At 44.0% G+C, this 19946-nt stretch overlaps 1 protein-coding gene across 1 annotated transcript in view; it reads right to left on the reverse strand.

The window, feature by feature from the left end:
• Positions 1-13976, reverse strand: part of SORL1 (sortilin related receptor 1) — a gene marked incomplete at its 5' end in the record, with an annotated part of 272129 nt that extends 258153 nt beyond the window's left edge. Inside the window, 2 exons of the mRNA XM_007949949.2 lie at positions 4639-4764; positions 13860-13976. Coding sequence (XP_007948140.2) covers positions 4639-4764; positions 13860-13976 — 243 coding nt within the window. The remainder of the gene's footprint in view (positions 1-4638; positions 4765-13859) is intronic.
• Positions 13977-19946: the final 5970 nt, after the last annotated feature.

A 19946-nucleotide genomic window follows, 5' to 3' on the forward strand; every position in this document is an offset into this window, starting at 1 on the left:
GCCACTATGCTACCAGAGCTCCTGGATCTCTAATATTGATCCCTTTTTGAGTGGTTGGCATTGATAGCCAGGCATCATCTAATTCTCTTGGCCTCAGGGTCATGTAGGGTGAGAGTTCCATGGTCCATTAGTCCCTTTGACTAATTGTTTCCATGTGTCTTTGATTTTCTTCACCCTTCTTTGCTTCAGACTAGGAGAGACTAAAAGTTGCATCTTAGATAGCCACTCTCAAGCTTTTAGGACCCCAGGCATTACTCACCAAAGCTGGATGTAGAATAATGTTTTTGTGTACTATGTTGTGCCAGTTGAACTTGGTGTACCCCATGACCATGGCCCTGAGTCCACAGGCCCAGCATCTCCCTCCCTTAGGGTACTTAGTTGTGGCTAAGAAGTTATCCTAACTTTTCCCCTATTAGATCTATAACATATGTGGATATTTTTATAGCACATATGAATACATATGTAGTAATATTGTCTGCCAAATGTGTATATGGTCATAGGTATAGTCCCGTTTGTCTACCTATACCTAATCTTGCCTGTCTACCTATGTATCCACCCATAGGTTAGTGTTTGTTATTACTGATAATTTTCAGAAGTAGATTACCAGGCCTTTCCTCCTAGTCTCTTAGTCTGTAAGCTCCACTGAAACCTGTTCAGCAACACAGCAACATGCAAGACTCTGCTTACAGAAGGTGATGGCTGCACATGAGCTGCACTGGCAGGAAACTGAACCCTACTCTCCTACACGGATACAAAAATTTTACCACTAAACCACCACCACCCCTGGACCAGGGGATACAATTCCCTAAAAGACAGCCTTCAGTTACTCCCTACTCAGAAATTCTTCCATGGCTCTCACAGCCCTTGAGGCAGAAGAATCTCCTCCATCTTCAAACGGGATGACTGACTGATCTGCCAAAGCACTTCACTGCCAACCCTTCACCCCTGAGAAGCTAATCACCTCATTGTCCTGCAAGAAACCACATATTAGCACCTCAGCATCTCCGCCCACAACTTTCTCCTCCCACTAACGCTCCCACTAACACTGCTCTACCTACTAAAATCATGGCAACCCTTGAACCTCCATTTCCAATACTAATGACTCCACCAAGTCTTTACTTTTCTGATCCAACCTCATTTAACTCCCACAGCTCTGGTTATCTGTAGCTTCCATCAATCATTTAGCCATGTGGGGCTCCATGCTATTGTGTCACCGGGTCACATATGCTCATCTTAGGAAGGCACAGGATGTCCCACTCTGCTTTTACATCCCCATTACTGCATGCCTGTCATGTTTACTCAAGGCTGACCACAGATTTGCCCACAGAGCTGAGTGCTACCTAAAACAACAAAATCAGGTGTCATCAAGTTGCCCTGACTCATAGTGCCCCTATGGGTATCAGAGCAGAATTGGGTTCCAAACAGTTTACAGTGGCTGATTTTTCAGAAGCAGATCACCAGGCCTTTCTTCCAAGGCACCTCTGAGTAGTCTTGAACTTCTGACCTTTGAGCAGCCAAGCATGTTCACTATTTGCACCACCCAAGGACCTAAACCATGTGTTTCCAGGAGAGTGCCTGTCCACCCCAAATGCTCCAATCCTGTTTGCAATCACTTATTGTTCCAGAGGAGCTTCAACTTATGCCTAAAGCTTTGCTTCCTCTTAAAATACAAAGACCTCTGGAAAGATAGCAAATTACACTACAGAATTTACCTATATGTTAGCATAAATCATTTTTCCAGTTTTGAGTGAAGAAGCCAAGAGAACAGCAAGAGGAGGAAGGGCAGGGGAGGAAATGAAGGAATTTACCTCTAGAAGATGGGAACAAAGGCACAAAGAGGCAAACTGTTTTACAGTTTTAGCTAGGACCCACCTCTGCCTAGAAAAGGCTGGATCAGTGCTCACTTCTGCTGAGGTTGTGAACCTAACTGTACATTCAGTGACTTGGTGACCTTTTTTTTTAAGACCTTTAGACATACTCAGACCCTGCCTGACTGATGTTTGGGGTCCTACAAGTGGCTAGGGCTGTGTATTGGTTCAGGGAGCCAGTACACAGAGGAGGAACAAGAAGGAAGTAGGACTGCTGATTAGTACTTAAATAGACCCAAACATGCACACCACCCCAAGACCAACAATCACCACTTTATCTTATCACGTAGCCACCAGACCAGAACTGCTTGCCTAAGAAGCACCTTCTTCCTCCCTCCTCAGGCACACACCCTCAGATTTCCATATGGCCCCTGCATGACACCTCAAGCTTTCAGAGCTGCTGCTACCACTCATGCCAACCACTGCACATCACGCTTTCCAGCCCCCCCAACGCTTCTACACGGGTGGTTTGCCTGGACCCTGCATCCTGGTTTTGACAGCAAAGCACCCAACCTTGTGTGATGTCTCTCAGGAAGTGGTAGATCTGGTGGGGTCATTTGCCTCTCGAGGGGCAAAGGGAAGAGTAACAAAAGTAATTAGCACAGTAACAGTCATCATTTCCTTCCTGAGACATCTGAGGAAGAGTAACAACCTTCGCCTTCTCTGGGGAATCAGAAATTCTGCAGAAATCCTCCTTAACCTCACTCAGCCCAAGGTCTAACTATCAGGATGTTCTCTAAGCAGCAGCCCCCTTCAGGCTCCTGACTCTCCACCTCACCAATTCCAAAGCACACCCAGCTCAATCCAGAATGAATCTCTCTTCAAGGGAGTCAGCACTTGCACTGTAAGCATTCCTACTCCAAACTTACCTTGCAGCCACCTAAAACTCCCTCATTGCAGTCATCCCTGAGTCCCCACACCATGGCCCCTGCCCTGCTCCTTCTCCACCCCTACTGCTCCAAAGGCCCCTTATCTTCTCCCTGTACTAGACCTCTTCCTGCAAGCCCAAAGCATCATCTTTCCTCCTAACTTCGCAGTCCTCAGTCTTGTGGTATTAGCAGGTGCTCACCACAACTCATGAGAAGCAGGAAGGAATATGGAATCTGCTTAGGCCTCTGTGCCCTGTGGTAGAAAGGAGTGTGTGTTGTGGAGGTGGGGAGAATGGATCAAGCTCAAAAAGGTAGACTCCAGAGGGACAACAGGCTATTTCATGGCCCAGAGCTCAAGCTCCCAACACATCTCAGCCATAACTTCAGCAAGAGTTAGCTATAAGATGGGCAATGTGCAAAAATTAATGATAGTAACAACAATCAGATAGATCAAGTATGATGAAGTGAGCATTGCAAGTGTTGCTTGATTCTTGACAGGTGAGGCACGCAGAGCGACTCAGAGGAGGGACAGCACAGCCAGCAAGCTGGACAGTGCAGTGAGGCCCATCACCCAGAAGAAGCCAAGAACAAATAGGGCAGCAGGGCCTACCCGAGTCAGGGAGCACCAGCAGCAGGCCTGACTGACCATAATGCAGTAGAGCGAATGGAGCACTGAAGCCCTGCACTCATGTCTATACAGCCAAGTCCTTCCAACACTTACTCCTTGCTTTTCGTTTGGTCTAGTGGGTTGGGGGAGCCTGCTTTGTGGCCCTACAGTTAGGCAGGAGAGGGAAGTTCACTCCTAAATGATGCTCCAGTTTGAGATCATTAGGCAAGGTTGATATGTAATGGATACACACCAGTAATAACTATTCTGGTTACTTTTTGTTTAAAAAAAAAAGAAAAAGAAAAAGAAAAACCTTCTGTAGCAGTTGGTAAATAATTACTGCCCTGAACTCCATGAGTGTACCCCTCTAACAACCTCAGTCTAGCAACTAAAAGGTTAACGCTTGGCCCTGCAGGGGGTTTGATTGGTCAGTGCCCAGGATAGTGCACTCACTAAATATTCTGAATACAGTCCCTGCTAACCAACCAGAGGCAACCTGAGACGCAAGCACTGGACCAAGCAGAGCTTGCTTTTTTCTTGATTCGAGAGAAGCAGCAGCTACCCTTACCTCTGGAAGCTTCTGCTACTAAGGAGTTTTTCAGCAACCTTAAAAATCATCTGACTCTGGACTTACCTAGGCATAGCACAGGAGCAAGGAGGAAAACAATTAAATAACTATCCAAGAGCAAAAAGTGATCTAGCTGATCTAACTGGCCAGAAAGCTTTGCAGGGTCTTGATGCCTGCCCTCCCCCCTCCAACTCCCTGGGGCCCAGGGCAATTTCATCAAAGCTTCCTCCCAATCAGACTGCCAGCTTCTACTGCAGAAACAAAGCCCCCCAGGCCAGGCAGCTGGAAAAACAAATCAGGAGGCACTGCAATAACTGCTGCTTTGATTTTCTTTTCTCTATCAGTAGAGATTCAGAGACAGGGGAAAGAGGAATGTGTAAATGTACAAGCACACATATACATACACAAACATGCACACAGATGATACCGATGAAACCAAGAGGTCAGGAGCTGCTCTGGAGGACCTGAACTAAGGAACATTTGTCACCTATCCTCAGGCCGACTCCCTGTAGTTTAACCTTCCACTGTATGTGCTAGAAATCTGTCTGGCCATTACTTGGCCTGCCTGCTTATTATGCACAGTCCCACCCTGAGAACTGTATACTATCACAAACTCCCAGGTTAGCTACTAAACCCACTGCCCTCCTAAAAAGGGCACAAAGACATCTTCAGTGCAGCAAATCTCCCCAAATCCAGCCCCATGAAGTCACAAAGGTGCTTCCTTACACGCTTGTTGTCTGCAGGACTGTGGTAGAACTGGGCAATCACAGATTCACTGCTGTTTCCCACACCAAAGTTTAACTTCTCTGAAATTTTCTTGAATGATTTTCCATAGTCATAAGACACGTACACCTGGAATACAGAAGAGGGGAAGAAAAAGAAAACAGTTTGTGAGGAATCAAACAGAAAGCTCTTACTCTGTCTCCACTTTCAAATGCCCCACCCTGGATCCTGAACATGGCCCCCCTTAGAAAAAGAAAAACAGTTGACAGTGATTTGAGGCCAACTCATGACAACCCCATGTGTGTCAGGGTAGATCTGCTCCACTGGGTTTTCTTAGCTGTAATCTTTATGGAAGATCACCAGGGCTTTCTTCTGCTGTGCTCCTGATGGGTTTGAATTGCCAACCTTTAGATTAACAGCTTAGCGCAAACTATTTATACTACCTAGGGACTTTGGTTCAAATGTTACCAGATAACTAGTGTATCAACAGAGAAACAAGACATCTTTATACCCATCCTCAAGCTTGGAGGGGACAGAAAGCATGAAAGTGTGGCAGCTATGGCTGCCTGGAATGCACTGACCTCTATTCTGAGGCCCAGGAAGAATAGAGGATAAGCAGACGGCTGGGTTAAGTGTTTAACAAATTACATCCAGAAGCAGAGAGAATGTGGTTGTCTGCAGGGAAAGCAATGGAGTATTTGTTTTGCCATCTATTGAAATGTCCCCCAAAAGTAATCTAATTCTTCGTCCCTCTGCTGGCAATTTCTATTCTTAAAGCATTCCATAAGATGGAGGAAAAAAAAAAAAATACCTTTGTGGGTCTCCACCAAGTGACCCAGAGATGAAAATGAGTGGTAAATAATTAAATATATCAGTATTCAAATCCCTTCTCTGGCATTAGTGTTTTATGGGGCTGCAGGAGGGGAGAAACACCAGCAGGCACCACACACAGGCCAACAGTATTTACTTCTCTACTGTGTCCAATCTTACTGTTGTTCCGGCTCTCCAGCACCACAGTAATAAAACACAAAAATAACTATCATTCACCAAGGCTTTCTATATGCCAGACACTGTACCAACCTCTTCAAATGAAGGAGCTCAGGTAATTCTCACAAAAATCCTTCACCAGTCTTAAAATCGATCCAAATAAAATTGTTAAATCAACCCAAATGCAATTATTACAATTAGTGAAATTATTTTACAAATAAGACAACAGAGGTTTATGAGATTAGTTACTTAGTCAAAGTAACATAGAAAGAAAGTAACAGTGTGAATTATTCTAACCAGACTGCCTGCCACCAAAGCCAGCAATCTCCAAAAAGCTATTGTACCTCAGATAATGAAAGACAGAATGGAAGTTTTCAGACATTCTGTACCTAGACTTTATTACTACCTATGAGATGTGAAATATAATTAATACACTCAGTGGGTTAAAAAAAAAAAAAAAGCTGATGGATGAACTTAATAATAGCAGCTTATTAGTGATTTTTTCAAATGACTTATGGAAGAGAGAAATGGGGAAGGCATTAAAGTAAATAACAGGTGAATGCCAAAAAGAACAGAAACTATTAACTAATTCCAGAAAGTTTACTGCTATCCTCACCCACTGATTCAACAAATGTTTTGAGGATTTCAAATAAGGCAGGTACTATGTTAGGCACAGGAGCTCTGGTGGTGCAGTGCCTAAGGCATTTGACAGCTAACCAGAAGGCTGGTGGTTCAAACCCACCAGCCACTCCTCAAAAGGAAGGTTGGGCAATCTACTTCCATAGAGATACCACCTCGGAAACCCAAGGAGGGGTCGCTATGAGTTTGGTGGGTTTTTTGTTGTTGTTTTTTGGGGTTTTTTTTGTATGTTAGGCACAGACATACAAAGACTCGTAAGACATGGCCTTTAGCCACAATGGGCAAGAAACACTCCCACAAAACAATGATTTATACAACAAATGTGTGAAGGAAACTGAGAGTATATAAGAGTCATTAATACTTATTAGATGCCAAGGTTAGAAGATTAAGATGGAGCTTCTGCCTTTATCTGTGTCGCAGCTGAAGAGACACTATTAGAAATATGCTTAAACATGGTATATGTTCCGGACCACCAAGCAAGCAGTAAGGTGCCAAACAAGTATCTCCAGAGACTCAGCAGTTTGCAAGTTCAAAGACTAACTGGAGTGGATACAAAGTGGAAGCAGAACTTTTTCACTTTCATTCATCTGCCCAAGAATGGACATTAACAGTCCTTGCTAGATTTAGAAGTCTCGTAGCTTCTCAAAAAGGGAACTCTGGCTTCTTCCAAATCCAACATCCCATAAATTGGTAATCCACTAGGATTTACCTCCTCTGAGGCATAAATATAATACTCAGTTTATATTAACATAGCATTTTTCAATATACAATACAGTAAGTCCCCAGGTTAAGGATGTTCAACTTACGGACAATTTGCACTTAAGATCAGGCTGCCATAAAGCCTACGGCTCATAATAACGAAGGCACACACTACTTTGCAAAGTTGATGAAAACTTTGCTTTCAGCTTCGGTGGGTCATCCACTTCGAGGAAGGAGAATGCCATCAGCCTTTTTAAGTCAGGTCACATTGCTGTTAACACATGTTGAGTGTGTAACTGTATTTGGCTTAAATATACCTGTAACCACGTCTCCAAAGGAAAATCCGATGCAAGTGCTGGTGATGCATCAAACAAAAGGGAACTATAACAATTGAAAATAAAGTGGAAATACAAAAGTGATAAGAAAGATGTGAAACACCAGCAGTCATTGGAAAAGAGTTGGGCTATAGTTGATCAATGGAACAATTTTAAAGGATAAAGTGAGAACAGGGAAGCATGTGAAAGCCTTTGCTACCTTATGAAATCTACAGTTATTACTAAGCAATGCAGTGTTTTAATTATTAAAGTAGAAAGGCTATTGATAATTTGGTTAGATGATCAAAATCAGTATAATATGCCTATTAGTCTTACTTTAGGGAGCTCTGGTGGTATAGTGCCTAAGGCATTTGACTGCTAACCAGAAGGCTGGTGGTTCAAACCCACCAGCCACTCCTCAGAAGGAAGGTTGGGCAATCTACTTCCGTAATGATACTGCCTTGGAAACCCAAAGAGCCAAAGAGGGGTCACTATGAGTCAGATACTACTCAACAGCAGTGAGGTTTTTTTTTTTTTTCCTATGTCTTACTTTAGTGCTAGGAAAGGCTCAAGGCCTTTTAAATGATTTAAAAGCTGCATGGGCAACAAGTGAAAGTGTTTGTGATAAAAGAATTTGTTGTGAGTAGGGGTTGGTTCAATCATTTCAAAATGAGGGCAAATTTGCATAATATTAAAGTACAAGGTGAAACCCTAAAGGAGCGAGTTGCTGGACTTGTGGGCAGGGGACATTAAGCTCAACTGGCATAACATACTACACAAGAAACATTGTTCTACATCCTACTTTGTTGAGTATCGACTGGGTCTTAAAAGTTTGCAAGCAGCCATCTAGATGCAACAACTGGTCTCTCCTCATCCAGAGAAAAGAAAAATGAAGAAAACCAAAGATGCATGGAAACAATTAGTCTAAGAGACCAGTGGAACATGTGAACCTCAGACTATATGACCATGAGACCGGAAGAACTAGATGGTGCCTGGCCAACACTGTCAACCACTGGGAGAGGGATCAGTGCAGGAGATCCTGGATAGAGTGGGAGAACAATGTGGAACAAAACTCCAAATCATAAAAACCAGGTTTACTAGTCTGACAGAGCCTGGTGAAACACCAAGACCATGGCCCCTAGTTACCCCTCAAGCTTGGAGCTAAACTCATTTCCGTTGCTCCTAGCCAAACAATAGACAGGAAGATACACTCCTCAGAATGGACAATCATCAGAGAACAAAAGGGCAGTATATGCAGAAGAAGATAGCTCCAGGCGCAGGAATGCATAGGAAGAAAAGACACAGGGAAGAGGTACCTACAGAGAGGAAGTGGGAAGAGAGCTGTTACACTGTGGGGACTGCAGTCAATGTCATGAAACAAAATGTTTATGAACTGCTATATAGAAAATGAATTTGCTCCGTAAACTTTTACCTAAATAACAAAAATTAAAAAATAAAATAAACTTTCAGTTAGCAGCTGAGCACATTAACCCTTTTATCACCCAGAGACTCTGGATTACCTATAAACCAAAACCAAACTCACTGCCATTGAGTCGATTCTACTCATAACAACCTATACTTGGGTTTCCAAGGCAGTATCTCTACAGAAGTAGATTGCCCAATCTTCTTTCCGAGGAGTGGCTGGTGGGTCAAACTTCTGGTTAGCAGTCAAATGCCTTAGGCACTACATTACCAGAGCTCCCTGGATTACCTATGTTGTTGTTGTTGTTAGGTGCCATGGAGTTGTCTCCAACTCATAGCGACCCTATGCGCAGCAGAATAAAACACCGCCTGGTCCTGAGCCAGCTCCATGATTCTTGCTATACTTGAGCCCATCGCTGCTGCCACTGTGTCAATCCATCTCACTGTCATGTTTGGTATGGTGGTAAGGTGGAGGGTAGAGGGTTGACGAAAGAGGGGAAGGCCCTCAACAAGATGGATTACCTATCACTCTGTTTATATCACCTTTTTTTTTTCCATTTGAATTTATTTCATCATGTGCCTGTAAAGTTGTTATAGAATGATGGTCACAAAAAAAATACACACGATAAAGTGCAAGGTGAAGCTGTGAGTGCCAATATAAGTACTGTGAGTGATTTTTCTGAACTACTGAATAAAAATTACTGAGGAGTGAGGTTATCTGCCAGACCAAATATTTAATATAAGAGAGACTGGCTTAATTTTGGGGGAAAAAAATGCCTGAAAAGACCTACACTTCAAAAGAGGGAAAAAATGCACCAGGGCATAAGGCATCGAAGGATAGGCTAACATTATTGCTTGGTGGTAACATATCCAGCGACTTCAAGCACAAGCCTGTTAATGAGGCAGGATTCCAAAAAACCGAACACACTGCCGTGGAGTCGGATCCAACTCATAGCAACCCCTCCTTGGGTTTCCAAGGCAGTATCCCTACAGAAGTAGATTGCCCAACCTTCCTTCCAAGGAGGCAGGATAAGGGTGGAATATGTCTTGAGTCATCATCAACTTACTAGAGGTTGTGACTCAAGTCACCACCCTGAGCTTCCTTAAGGGTATGGTCTGTATCCAATATATACAAATGCTCTGGCAAAGTTCTCTCTCTTGCTCTGGATCCTATATCCAGTTCATCATCTGACCTCTGGTTCTTAGGACTTGAGCTAGCAGTCTATTGTCTGGTCTTATTCACCAGCTTCGGCAGCTTTGTGAGCTTGTCCTCTGACCCGTTGATTTAAATTTGTCAGCCCCTGCAACCATGTAGTGAGACAATCCTCCAGACTGACACCTGACCCATGTATGTAGAACTTGCCAACCTCCCCAATCTCATGAGCCATTTCCTTGGCAGTTTTTGATTTCTATGAGATTTTGCAACGAATTATAGAACCCTACTATAGGAGGGGGGAGCTCTGGTAGTATAGTAGCTAAGGCACTTGACTGCTAACCAGAAGGCTGGCGGTTCAAACCCACCGGCCACTTCTTGAAAGGAAGAAGGGGCAATCTACTTCCATAGTGATACCGCCTCGGAAACCCAAGGAGGGGTCACTATGAGTCAGGTTCGACTCGACAGCACATAACAACAACTACTATAGGAGGAAAGGAGCTCTAGTGGTGCTGTGATTAAGGCATTGGGCTACTCACCAAAAGTTCGGTGGTTAGAGAGGACTGAGGGGAGGAAGAGTAGTTAATGTTAGAGATGGAGTGGTACAGCAGTTTGGAAAAGTTGGACATTTAGGACATCTTTAACTAACTCTGCCTCATAGGGACCAGGCTTGTGCTCATCCTTCTAAAAGAAATTAATTATGCACCTCGCTCTCCAGTCAATACTGTAGGGCACAAATCATAATGTCATACCACTCAGGGTGCAAGAACAGTGTGTTCCATCATTCGTGACATCTTCCCAGATTGATCTGATCTTCTGGTGGACACTATCTCTAGACAGCTAGCTCTTCAGCCAATTATGTTGCAACAAGTACTTTATAAAATATATCATGAGGGCCGAAGTAGAGTTGTAAAATATGTCATCAAGGGGCACAAACAAAGAGTCAAGATAAATGACATCTACTTTTTCCTTTTATCTACCAGACACCTCAGAAAACAATCAGTCCCGCAGGAGCTGTTCATGGAACACACCACACTAGTCACCAGTTGCCATCACGTAAACTCTGACTCATGGTGACCTTGTATGTGTCAAAGTAGAACTGTGTTCCATCAGATTTTCTAGGGCTGATTGTTTTGGAAGTAGATTGCCAGGCCTTTCTTCCAAGGCACCTTTGGTTGGACTTGGACATCCAACATTTCAGTTAGCAGCTGAATGTATTAACCTTTTATTACTACATTGGAACTCACACTGGCTATAAATTCATCAGTTGATAATTTTTTTGTTTGTTTGTTTAAGGGTAAACCTTCTGGGATTTCAGCCTCCAGATCCATTCCTTTTTATATACTGAATATGCATGGCCTTGGCTTGTATAGGTCCCTCTGACTGCTGAAGGGGCCCTACAAGGCATACTTCCAGACTTCTTCAAAGACAATCTGGATTGTTACTACTTTCGCTACCACCAACTCCTGCCTGTGAGTCATAATTTATTTTTGCATTAACTTTTCACATCAGAACATCTCATTTTCATCTGCCAATTCTTTAATGTAGCTTGTATACAGATGGAAGAATTTCTATCATCCCTATTTACTACCTCTGGACATTAAATTTCCTTTACAATATAAACTTAACACATACTTCACTCCAGAAAAAGCTTTCCACTTCACATGTTCAATGGATGCTTCAGGACACACTCAAATATTGAGGCACTGAGACCATGATTGGGTCTTAAATCTCTTTAGCCCCAATTCCCCTACAGAGATGCAGAGTAGCCTCACGGAAGTCACTTAATGTCTCCAGGCTCTTGTTTTTCCAGCAAAACTATAAAACAATGGTTAAGATCTTATACTGATCTTAGACAAAGTATTATCTGGGCAAAGAATTTTTTAATGTATAAAAGTGCTAAGGAGTGTTGCATTGTGCTAAATTGTGGTCAATGTCATAAGACAAAGTGTATGTGAACTGCTGTATGGAAAGTGAATTTGCTCTGTAAATCTTCACCCAAATCACAATTAAAAAAAAAAAAAGTGCTAAGGAGGATTTCTCAACAGTACAGCATAAAGCTATCTCCTGTCTATTGACAGTGACAATTCTGAACACATGCACAGGTGCTATTATGGATTAAATTCTGTCCTCCAAAACATGTGTTGAAATCCTAACCCACATACTCATGTACATAATCCTGTTTGGAAATAGGCTTTTCTCTGTTGTGTTAAATAGATCATACCCAACTAGGGTGGGTTCTAAATCTAATCACTTTTGAGTTATAAAAAGAACAGAGACACACACATACATGGAGGCAAGCAGACACAATGACAGGACAACATACAAACCAGGTAACAAGAAACACCCAGGACTACCTACAAGGAAGATCCTGATTTGGACTTTTAGCCTCCAGAACTATGAGAAAATGAATTCCTGTTCTTTAAAGTCATCCACTTGTGGCATTTGTGTAACAGCAGCACTAGGTCACTGAGACAGATGGTACCTATAGAGACCCTCACAGGGCAAACAGGTGCTCATAGGCTGAAGTCTGTGGCCACAACTGCTTGCCAACCTTGACAGCATTTGTAAAAGGGCCCAAGTATTTTCCCAAAACAAGTCTTCCCCCTACTCCAGAGCACTACATCCAGAATATCTGTCAGCTGTGGTGGGTTCCCACATGCCACATGTGGCACCCACTCTGGGCAAAACTATGTATCTTTCATCCCTTCATCTGCCTGAGTCTCTGTCTGTGGCTACCACGGTTCAACTCGACTAGAAAACAACCCTGGGGCTCCTTCCAGTCACCTACCTCTAAACGCAGCCAACTTAGACAGCGGATACACACAGAAGGACCTCATGGAAAGCATATCTACATTTAAGGGTTGCAAGTATATCTTAAGGCTGATGTGTAAATATGCTAGACATCAGACAATTTCCTATGGCCAGTTTGCAGAGTGACTAAAGCTTCAGCATATTTTCCTGTCCACAACCTCACTCTCTCACCATGTCAGACCCTTAAATCCATGGTAGGTAGGGACTGACCTTCTTCCCCACATGGAGGTCAGGAGTGAGGTCACAGACTTGGGACCCAAAGGCCAGCTCTAGCCCTCACAAATGTTTTTACGTGGCCCACATAATGTTTAGAAAAACTATACACTGGCTGCCAACTTTCAAGACTCTGCAGTGTTCACTCAAAATCCAGACTTCTGGGATTCTCTTGAAATATCAGCAGATCTGGCTATACTGGGCCCTCATTCCTGCAGGGCAATCAGAGTTGAGAAGTGATCAGCAAGTGTTCTCTAGTTTGCCAAAGTCCCTTCCACTTCCTGCATCTCCCCAACACTGAGACCAACTCTCAATCACTACATTCAAATTAAGATAATTTTGATCACTATCAAAAATGGGAAAATTATATATTGCCCAAGAGAACCACATACCTTAAGAATGATGGATGGGAATATTTTTCATCATGGAAGTAAAGTGTGTTATTAAGTTAATGGTAAGTTCCATTACCTGCCTGGCCTCTTGTAGGCCTTTGAGTTTGTAACCCTTGGTCTAAAAAAGAATTTAACTATTGAAGATCATAAAAGAAATAAATAAAACACCAACCATGGAAATTAAGACTGTGAGAAAATCAGATTCCACAATTCACTCAACTGGAACAGGTTAGGAGAAACAGCACACGGGAAAGACCAACTAGATTCCATCTGGCACTGCTACCAGTGGGCAGCTCAGCCCAGGAATGCATTTCTGGCATCTTGTGGAACAGATACAATGATTTACATCACACCCTATCACTTCAGAGAAGTAATCTCACACCACACAGATCTGTTTGCAACACCTGACAGCACCACCCTGTGTTCGGCAAACAAGGGATATACTATTTTCTGGATTTTCTTCCCTATCGTATAATTCTTCTCAGCCTTTCTCCACTTACTCACTATTTTCTGGCATGATCATCCTGGCAGATCAGAAAAAAAGGGCATGTTAACAGCACAGAAGAGTGGCCAGAGAACACAAATACTTACATCACTGCTCTTGGGTCTCGCCAATGCCAGGCTGTCTCGGGCTAAGGCCACGATCACGTTGCTTTTCTCTCCAGCCCAGTGCACCACCATCTGATTGTGGGAATCATTCAGACTAACCTGAAAGGGATCAAACCAACACAGGGATTAACAATCAGGAGTAAGGGCCACAAACCTTCTAAATCAAGACTCTCTTCTTTGTCACTCAGAAATGGCTCAGATTCTTAAATCTGAAGGACTGAGCTGGGATGACCTGTCCTCAACCTCATTCCCCCACCCCCAGTATAGCCCATCAGACTCAAGTTCCCTGAGAAACACTAGTTCCCTGTTATCCTGGATAAATGAATTGTAGAAAATCCTCTTTTCAGGATCTCATTAGTTTGCTCATTTTTGTCCATTGCAACATCACAATCTCTAGTTATTTCATCCTTACTCCATATCTGTGACATACACAGTTACGGTTTTAAACCAAAATATTGAAAACATCTCTTTTATTAAAAAAAAATAATAATAACAGGTCAGAAAGACCACATGCTTCTCAAACCTCTAATCAGATGGCTGCTTTCTCTGGCCTACAGGGAATGTTGCTCATACGAGGAACAGGAGAAAAGCATCACTGAGCAGTTTTATTTATTTTTGAAGTGTCTCAAATAAGGAAATCTTTTCCAGGACTCCGTAGAAAGTCTCTTTGGATTATTGCTAACAGTTAATTAGACTATTTTATATACCAGTAAAATAATAGGAAGGCCAACAGAGGACTGGTTGACAACTTCTATGTTGCCACATAAGGACGTTAACAAGGGCCCTGTGCTAGAGCTGAATGAGCTCTTCTCCAAATCTGCTTCCTCTTCTTCCTGATGGCACAGCCAGACTCATTCCCCAAGCTGCCTTGTCGTGAAGGGGAGCCCTGGGACTGAGTCCCAGCTAATGGCATGGGAAGGAATGTTACTGGTGCTACTACCAGTCCTGGCCCCATACAGATCCTGCCCATCATCCTCTGTTCTCTTTCCCTATCCACAGGCCTACAAGAGAGCAGAGCCTCAAGATGGAAGGAGCCTGCATTCCTGAGGAGAAGGTCCTCCATTAATCAGTAACACTCATTTGGGACTTCCCATGGTTGGGAGATATATTTCCATTGGGTTACACAGCAGAGCTTCTGAGATTCATCTATTACATGTTGTTGTTGTTATGTGCCATCCAGTCGGACCTGACTCATAACAACCCCTCCTTGGGTTTCCAAGGCAGTATCACTATGGAAGTAGATTGCCTAACCTTCCTTCCGAGGAGTGGCTGGTAGGTTTGAACTGCCAGCCTTCTGGTTAGCAGTCAAGTGCCCTAAGCACTACGCTACCCAAGCTCCCAAAGATAGCAACCCCTCCTTGGATTTCCAAGAACCTTCCTTCTGAGGAGTGACTGGGGATTTGAACTGCCAGCCTTCTAGTTAGCAGTCAAGTGCCTTAGGCACTCCACCACCAGAGCTCCTATCTATTACACAGCAAAACCTAAATCCATTGCCATCATGTTGATTCTGACTTACCGCAACTCTACAGGACAGAGTAAAACTGTCTCACAGGGTTTCCAAGGCTGTAATCTTTACATCTTTATGGAAACAGACTGCTGAAGTGGCTCAAGAATTCAAATTATCAACTTTCCAATTATCAGCTGAGTGTTTAACCACTATTAAACTTCATTACATAGCCGGGTGGAACAAATGGTTGATGCACTTAGCTGCTAACCAAAGGCTAGAGGTTCAAATCCACCCAGAGGTGCCTCAGAAGAAAGCCCTGGCAATCTACTTCCAAAAAACCAGCTACTACAAGCCCTATGGAGTACAGTTCTACTCCGACGTGTACACATGGGATTGCCCTGAGTTAGAGTCGATTCGGCACCAAAAGGTGGTAGGAGTGGTTGCCCTAACTGATACAACCATCACCAATAATCACTGTCTTTTTTTAAAGAAAGAGGAAATTATGTTGACCATAATTTCAAAATGTCTGAAAGCCAGTAAGACATTCAGAATCAAGACAAACCCCATTCCCAAGTCAAGGGCAAGTACTGTTCTTTGCAGACCAAAAACAAAACAAAACACACTGCCCTTGAGTGGGATCCGACTCATAGTGACCCCTCCTTGGGTTTCCAAGGCAATATCACTATGGAAGAAGCCTGCCCAACCTTCCTTCCAAGTGGCTGGTGGGTTTGAACTTCCAGCCTTCTGGTTAGTAGTCAAATGCCTTAGGCACTAGGCTACCAGAGCTCCCTTTGCAGAGCAGTGTCTGAGAAAAACCTATTCCACTGGCGTCCTCAACCTCAGCTGTCTCTGGCACACGTAAAAAGAGATCACTCTTCAGAGACTCTGAGTAGCCTCTGCACATTCCAGCCTACACATTCCACCCCCACAATCACCTCTTGGACTGATGATGCAAGTTCAAGCCTATGCTGACCTGCCCTCTTAGTGTCTGTCTGTCTCATCCAGACCCAGCAACAGCAAACTGTCCCCTCCCACAGCTCCTTTTCTCCTCCTTTCCCCTCCTCACTCCACCACACCCAAACTTTCCCCACCCACTCCTTGAGGTGTTGGTCTCATGCCACCAGGGAGAAGGGAAACACCTGCACCACAACCTTGGCAGCCAGAATGACAAAGGAGCTAATCTTTAACTATTTTGCTTTGAGTCTCAAGCACCTGCATCTAATTTGATCCAGGATCCAAATTCTTTTGAGAAATACAGTATTTTAAATGAGACCTCTTTAAAGAAAAAGGCCCTTGGCATTTTTCATGATAACATGTTGTTCCAAAATGTCCCTTTCCATTCCCAGGTAGATAAGTCCAGGAAAGCATCATCAGAGAAGTGAAAATAAAGTAATAGATTAGTTAAGTCAAACAGATACAGACAGAAAACTGCTAAGGGACCCTTCATCAGCCACTGAAGCCGTAAGTTAGCCTTCCCTTTTCCCCTCTTTCTAGCCCAAGCGGCTGGGAAGAATCCGCAAGCATATGAGCATCAGAAGCCCACCAGCACTGATGCCCTGAGAGTTCAGGTCAGAGGTCTTCTCCCTTCCAAAAATATCCTCATCCTCGGAAACCCTGCAAACTTGCCTTCAAGTTGATTCCATCTCATGGCAACCCCACGTGTTACACAGTAGAACTGTTCTACAAGGGGTTTTCTTTAGGGAAGCAGATTGCCAGGGTTTTCTTCCATGGCATCACTGGATGGGTTCCAACCAGAACCATCAACCTTCTGGTTAGCAGTCAAATGCTGTAGGCACTACGCTACCAGAGCTCCTTTATAGGTTAGTCTCACCAAAACTCACTGCCCTCAAGTCGATTCCGACTCATAATGACCCTTCCTCCTTGGATTTCTGAGGCGGTATCTCTAGGGAAATAGGTTGCCCAGTCTTCCTTCCGTTTTAGGTTAGTAGTCAAACACAAATCATTTGTGCCACCCAGGGTGCTCCCTTAGAGCCAGAGGGGAACAGATTGCGAGCTAAGCAAATGTCAATACAGTAAAGGATCAGGAACCTAAAAGAACTTCCCAAGTTCATCCAGGGTCTAGAATGAAAAAGCAACCAATATTCAACCTGGACATCCTCAAGGGCAGTCTGTCAAAACTGGCCTCTCTGGCAGGTAACGATCAGATAACACTTGGAACTGGTTACAAAGCTTTCAGTGATCAGGGTAGGAAAGAGGTCTGAAAACAACTCGCTGAAATCTTTCTACTGGTAGAAAATGAGATTTACAAGACACCCTCAGCCAATCCTAACAGAGGTGAAGGGGTGAGAGGAGCACAAAGAAAAAGCATCAAAATCCCTGAGGGCGTTTTTTTTTGTTTTTTAAAAAAAAAAAAGAAAGAAAGCCGAGAAGCCCAGCTTGGTGAAATACTTAAGGAAATTTTTTTTTTTTAAGATGTCCTTTTCATTCCAAACAGCAGTCTATAAAAGGGCAGCCCAGTGAGGGGTGAAAAATCCCTGGCAAGAAATAGCCTGTAAGAGGGTCATCAGGCACCAATACAAACAGGCCAGCTCCTTAGATGGGCCAGATTTCTGCATCAGCACATCCTGATCACGTGAGTCCCCAGTGAGCCACTGCCTGAGTCACCTGAGTCACGGCAGATCCCCAAAGCAGTCCAGGTGCCCAATACCCCAAAGCACAAGCCCAAAGCCAGCCACAGGAATCCCTGCACCCAGGGATGGCCAGCAGGCAGGCCAACAGGCCATACAATTTATTAACGCAAAGAAATGAATGCTATTGTCACCATCACCCTGGGCCTCAAGCACCTCCATCACCAGAGGACAGACAGGAAGAGTCATCAAAGCAAGGGTCTCCTGCTAGCTCTCCACGGAATGTGACTAAGAAACCAGAGGCCCAGAGCAGCCCCCACAATCCAGAACAGCCTACAGGCCTCCTTGATTACAGCCCCTGCCTTGATCAGTGGTTTCCGGTTGGTTTGTTTGTTTCCTCTCCCATCCCCAGACATTTCCCTGTTGCCTCCTTCCCCTGAGCCCTCCCTGCCACCAATCCTCTCCCAGCTGATGCACGTTTCTAGATCACTCTTATCGGCTTTGCCCACTCCACAAACAGCCATGCAGTGGGTGACATAACATAATCCCAGAAGATGCTGGCTTGCGAGAGTATGGGAGGGTGGCTTTTCCAGTAATATAACCTTGATGTGCAGTCAGTAATAACCACAGCCCTAGGGCGGGAACAACCTTCCCTCTCCTATCCTTAGCTCACAGTAAGGAGCAGTAGCTGGAGCTTGATAAATGAGATGCAATTAATTGGAGCTGTAAAAGCAGCAGGGATGGGGCCAAGAGCCTCCCCTCAGAAAGCAAACAGGAGAAAAATCACACACCACTGAAATCTCTGAACGCGGATACCGCCAACAACAAGCAGCATCCCTGGGGTGCTTCAGGCCTCTTCCAGGCTTACGGTCAGGTTGTTAAGAGTCAAGGTAATAAGGTGGTGGAAGGGCTTCCTGGAGGTCATCTAGTCCAGGGACTCCCCAGCCTGGTTCATGTCAGAATCACCTGTGAGGATCTACCTCAGACCTATTGATTGAGAATCTGACTGAAGCCCAAGAATCAGAATTTAAAAGACATACTCCAGGTGTTTCCAATGGGGCTTGTTTGGGTACTGAGGAACCTAGGGACCTCCCAGTAAGACCTGAGTGAGACCAAACAACAGTGGCTAGAAGAGACTCACTCTTTTTTGGACAGGAGTTGTCTTTTGGGATTTTGTTGTTATTTGCTTCCCCAAGCCCCTCAACTCATGCCGACCCCATACGCAATGAAACTAAATGCTGCCTGGTCCTGCACTATCCCCCCTCCCCCCGATCAGTGCAAACCAGACTGTTATGATCCATAAGGTTTTTCACTGGCTGATTGACTCATCGGAGGTAGATTGCCAGTCCATCCTAGTCCATCTTCTCCTAGACTATCTTAGTCTGGAAGCCCCACTGAAACCTGTTCACCAGAAGAGCAAGACACAAGCCTCCAGGAACAGACAGGCATGGCTATATGTGAGGGGCATTGGCTGGGAATCCAACCCAAGTCTCCCACACAGAAGATACGAATTTCACCACTGAACTACCACTGCCTCTTTGGTATTCTGAGTTGATGTTAAAACTCTGTGATGCAGTGACACTGCTACAAAGTAGATGATAAGCCTCAAAAACATTACAATAAGTGAAACAAGTCAGACATAAAAGGTCACATGTTGCATGACTGCATTTAAATGAAATATCCAAAACTGTTAGATCCATAGAAGCCAAAAGAAGACTGGTGGGTTGCGAGGGGCTAAAGGAAAAGGGGAATGAGGAGTGACTGCTTAATGGGTATGGGGTTTTAGTTTGGTGTGATGAAAATATCTTGGAACTAGACAGAGATGGTGGTGGCACAACACTCTGAATGCACTAAATGTCAATGAATTGTATACTTTAAAATGGGAATTTTATGTTCTGTGAATTTTACCTCAATAAATTTTAAAAAAAGAAAAACTGGAGGCGGGGCAAGATGGCGGACTAGGCAGAAGGATTGCACAGACCCTCTTCAACAAAGAAAAGGGAAACCAATTAACACAGACACAGAAGATAATCT

Source organism: Orycteropus afer, unplaced genomic scaffold (assembly GCF_000298275.1).
Source record: "Orycteropus afer afer isolate SDZICR_OR568_19922 unplaced genomic scaffold, OryAfe1.0 scaffold00258, whole genome shotgun sequence".
In the NCBI taxonomy this organism is placed as follows: Eukaryota; Metazoa; Chordata; class Mammalia; order Tubulidentata; family Orycteropodidae; genus Orycteropus; species Orycteropus afer.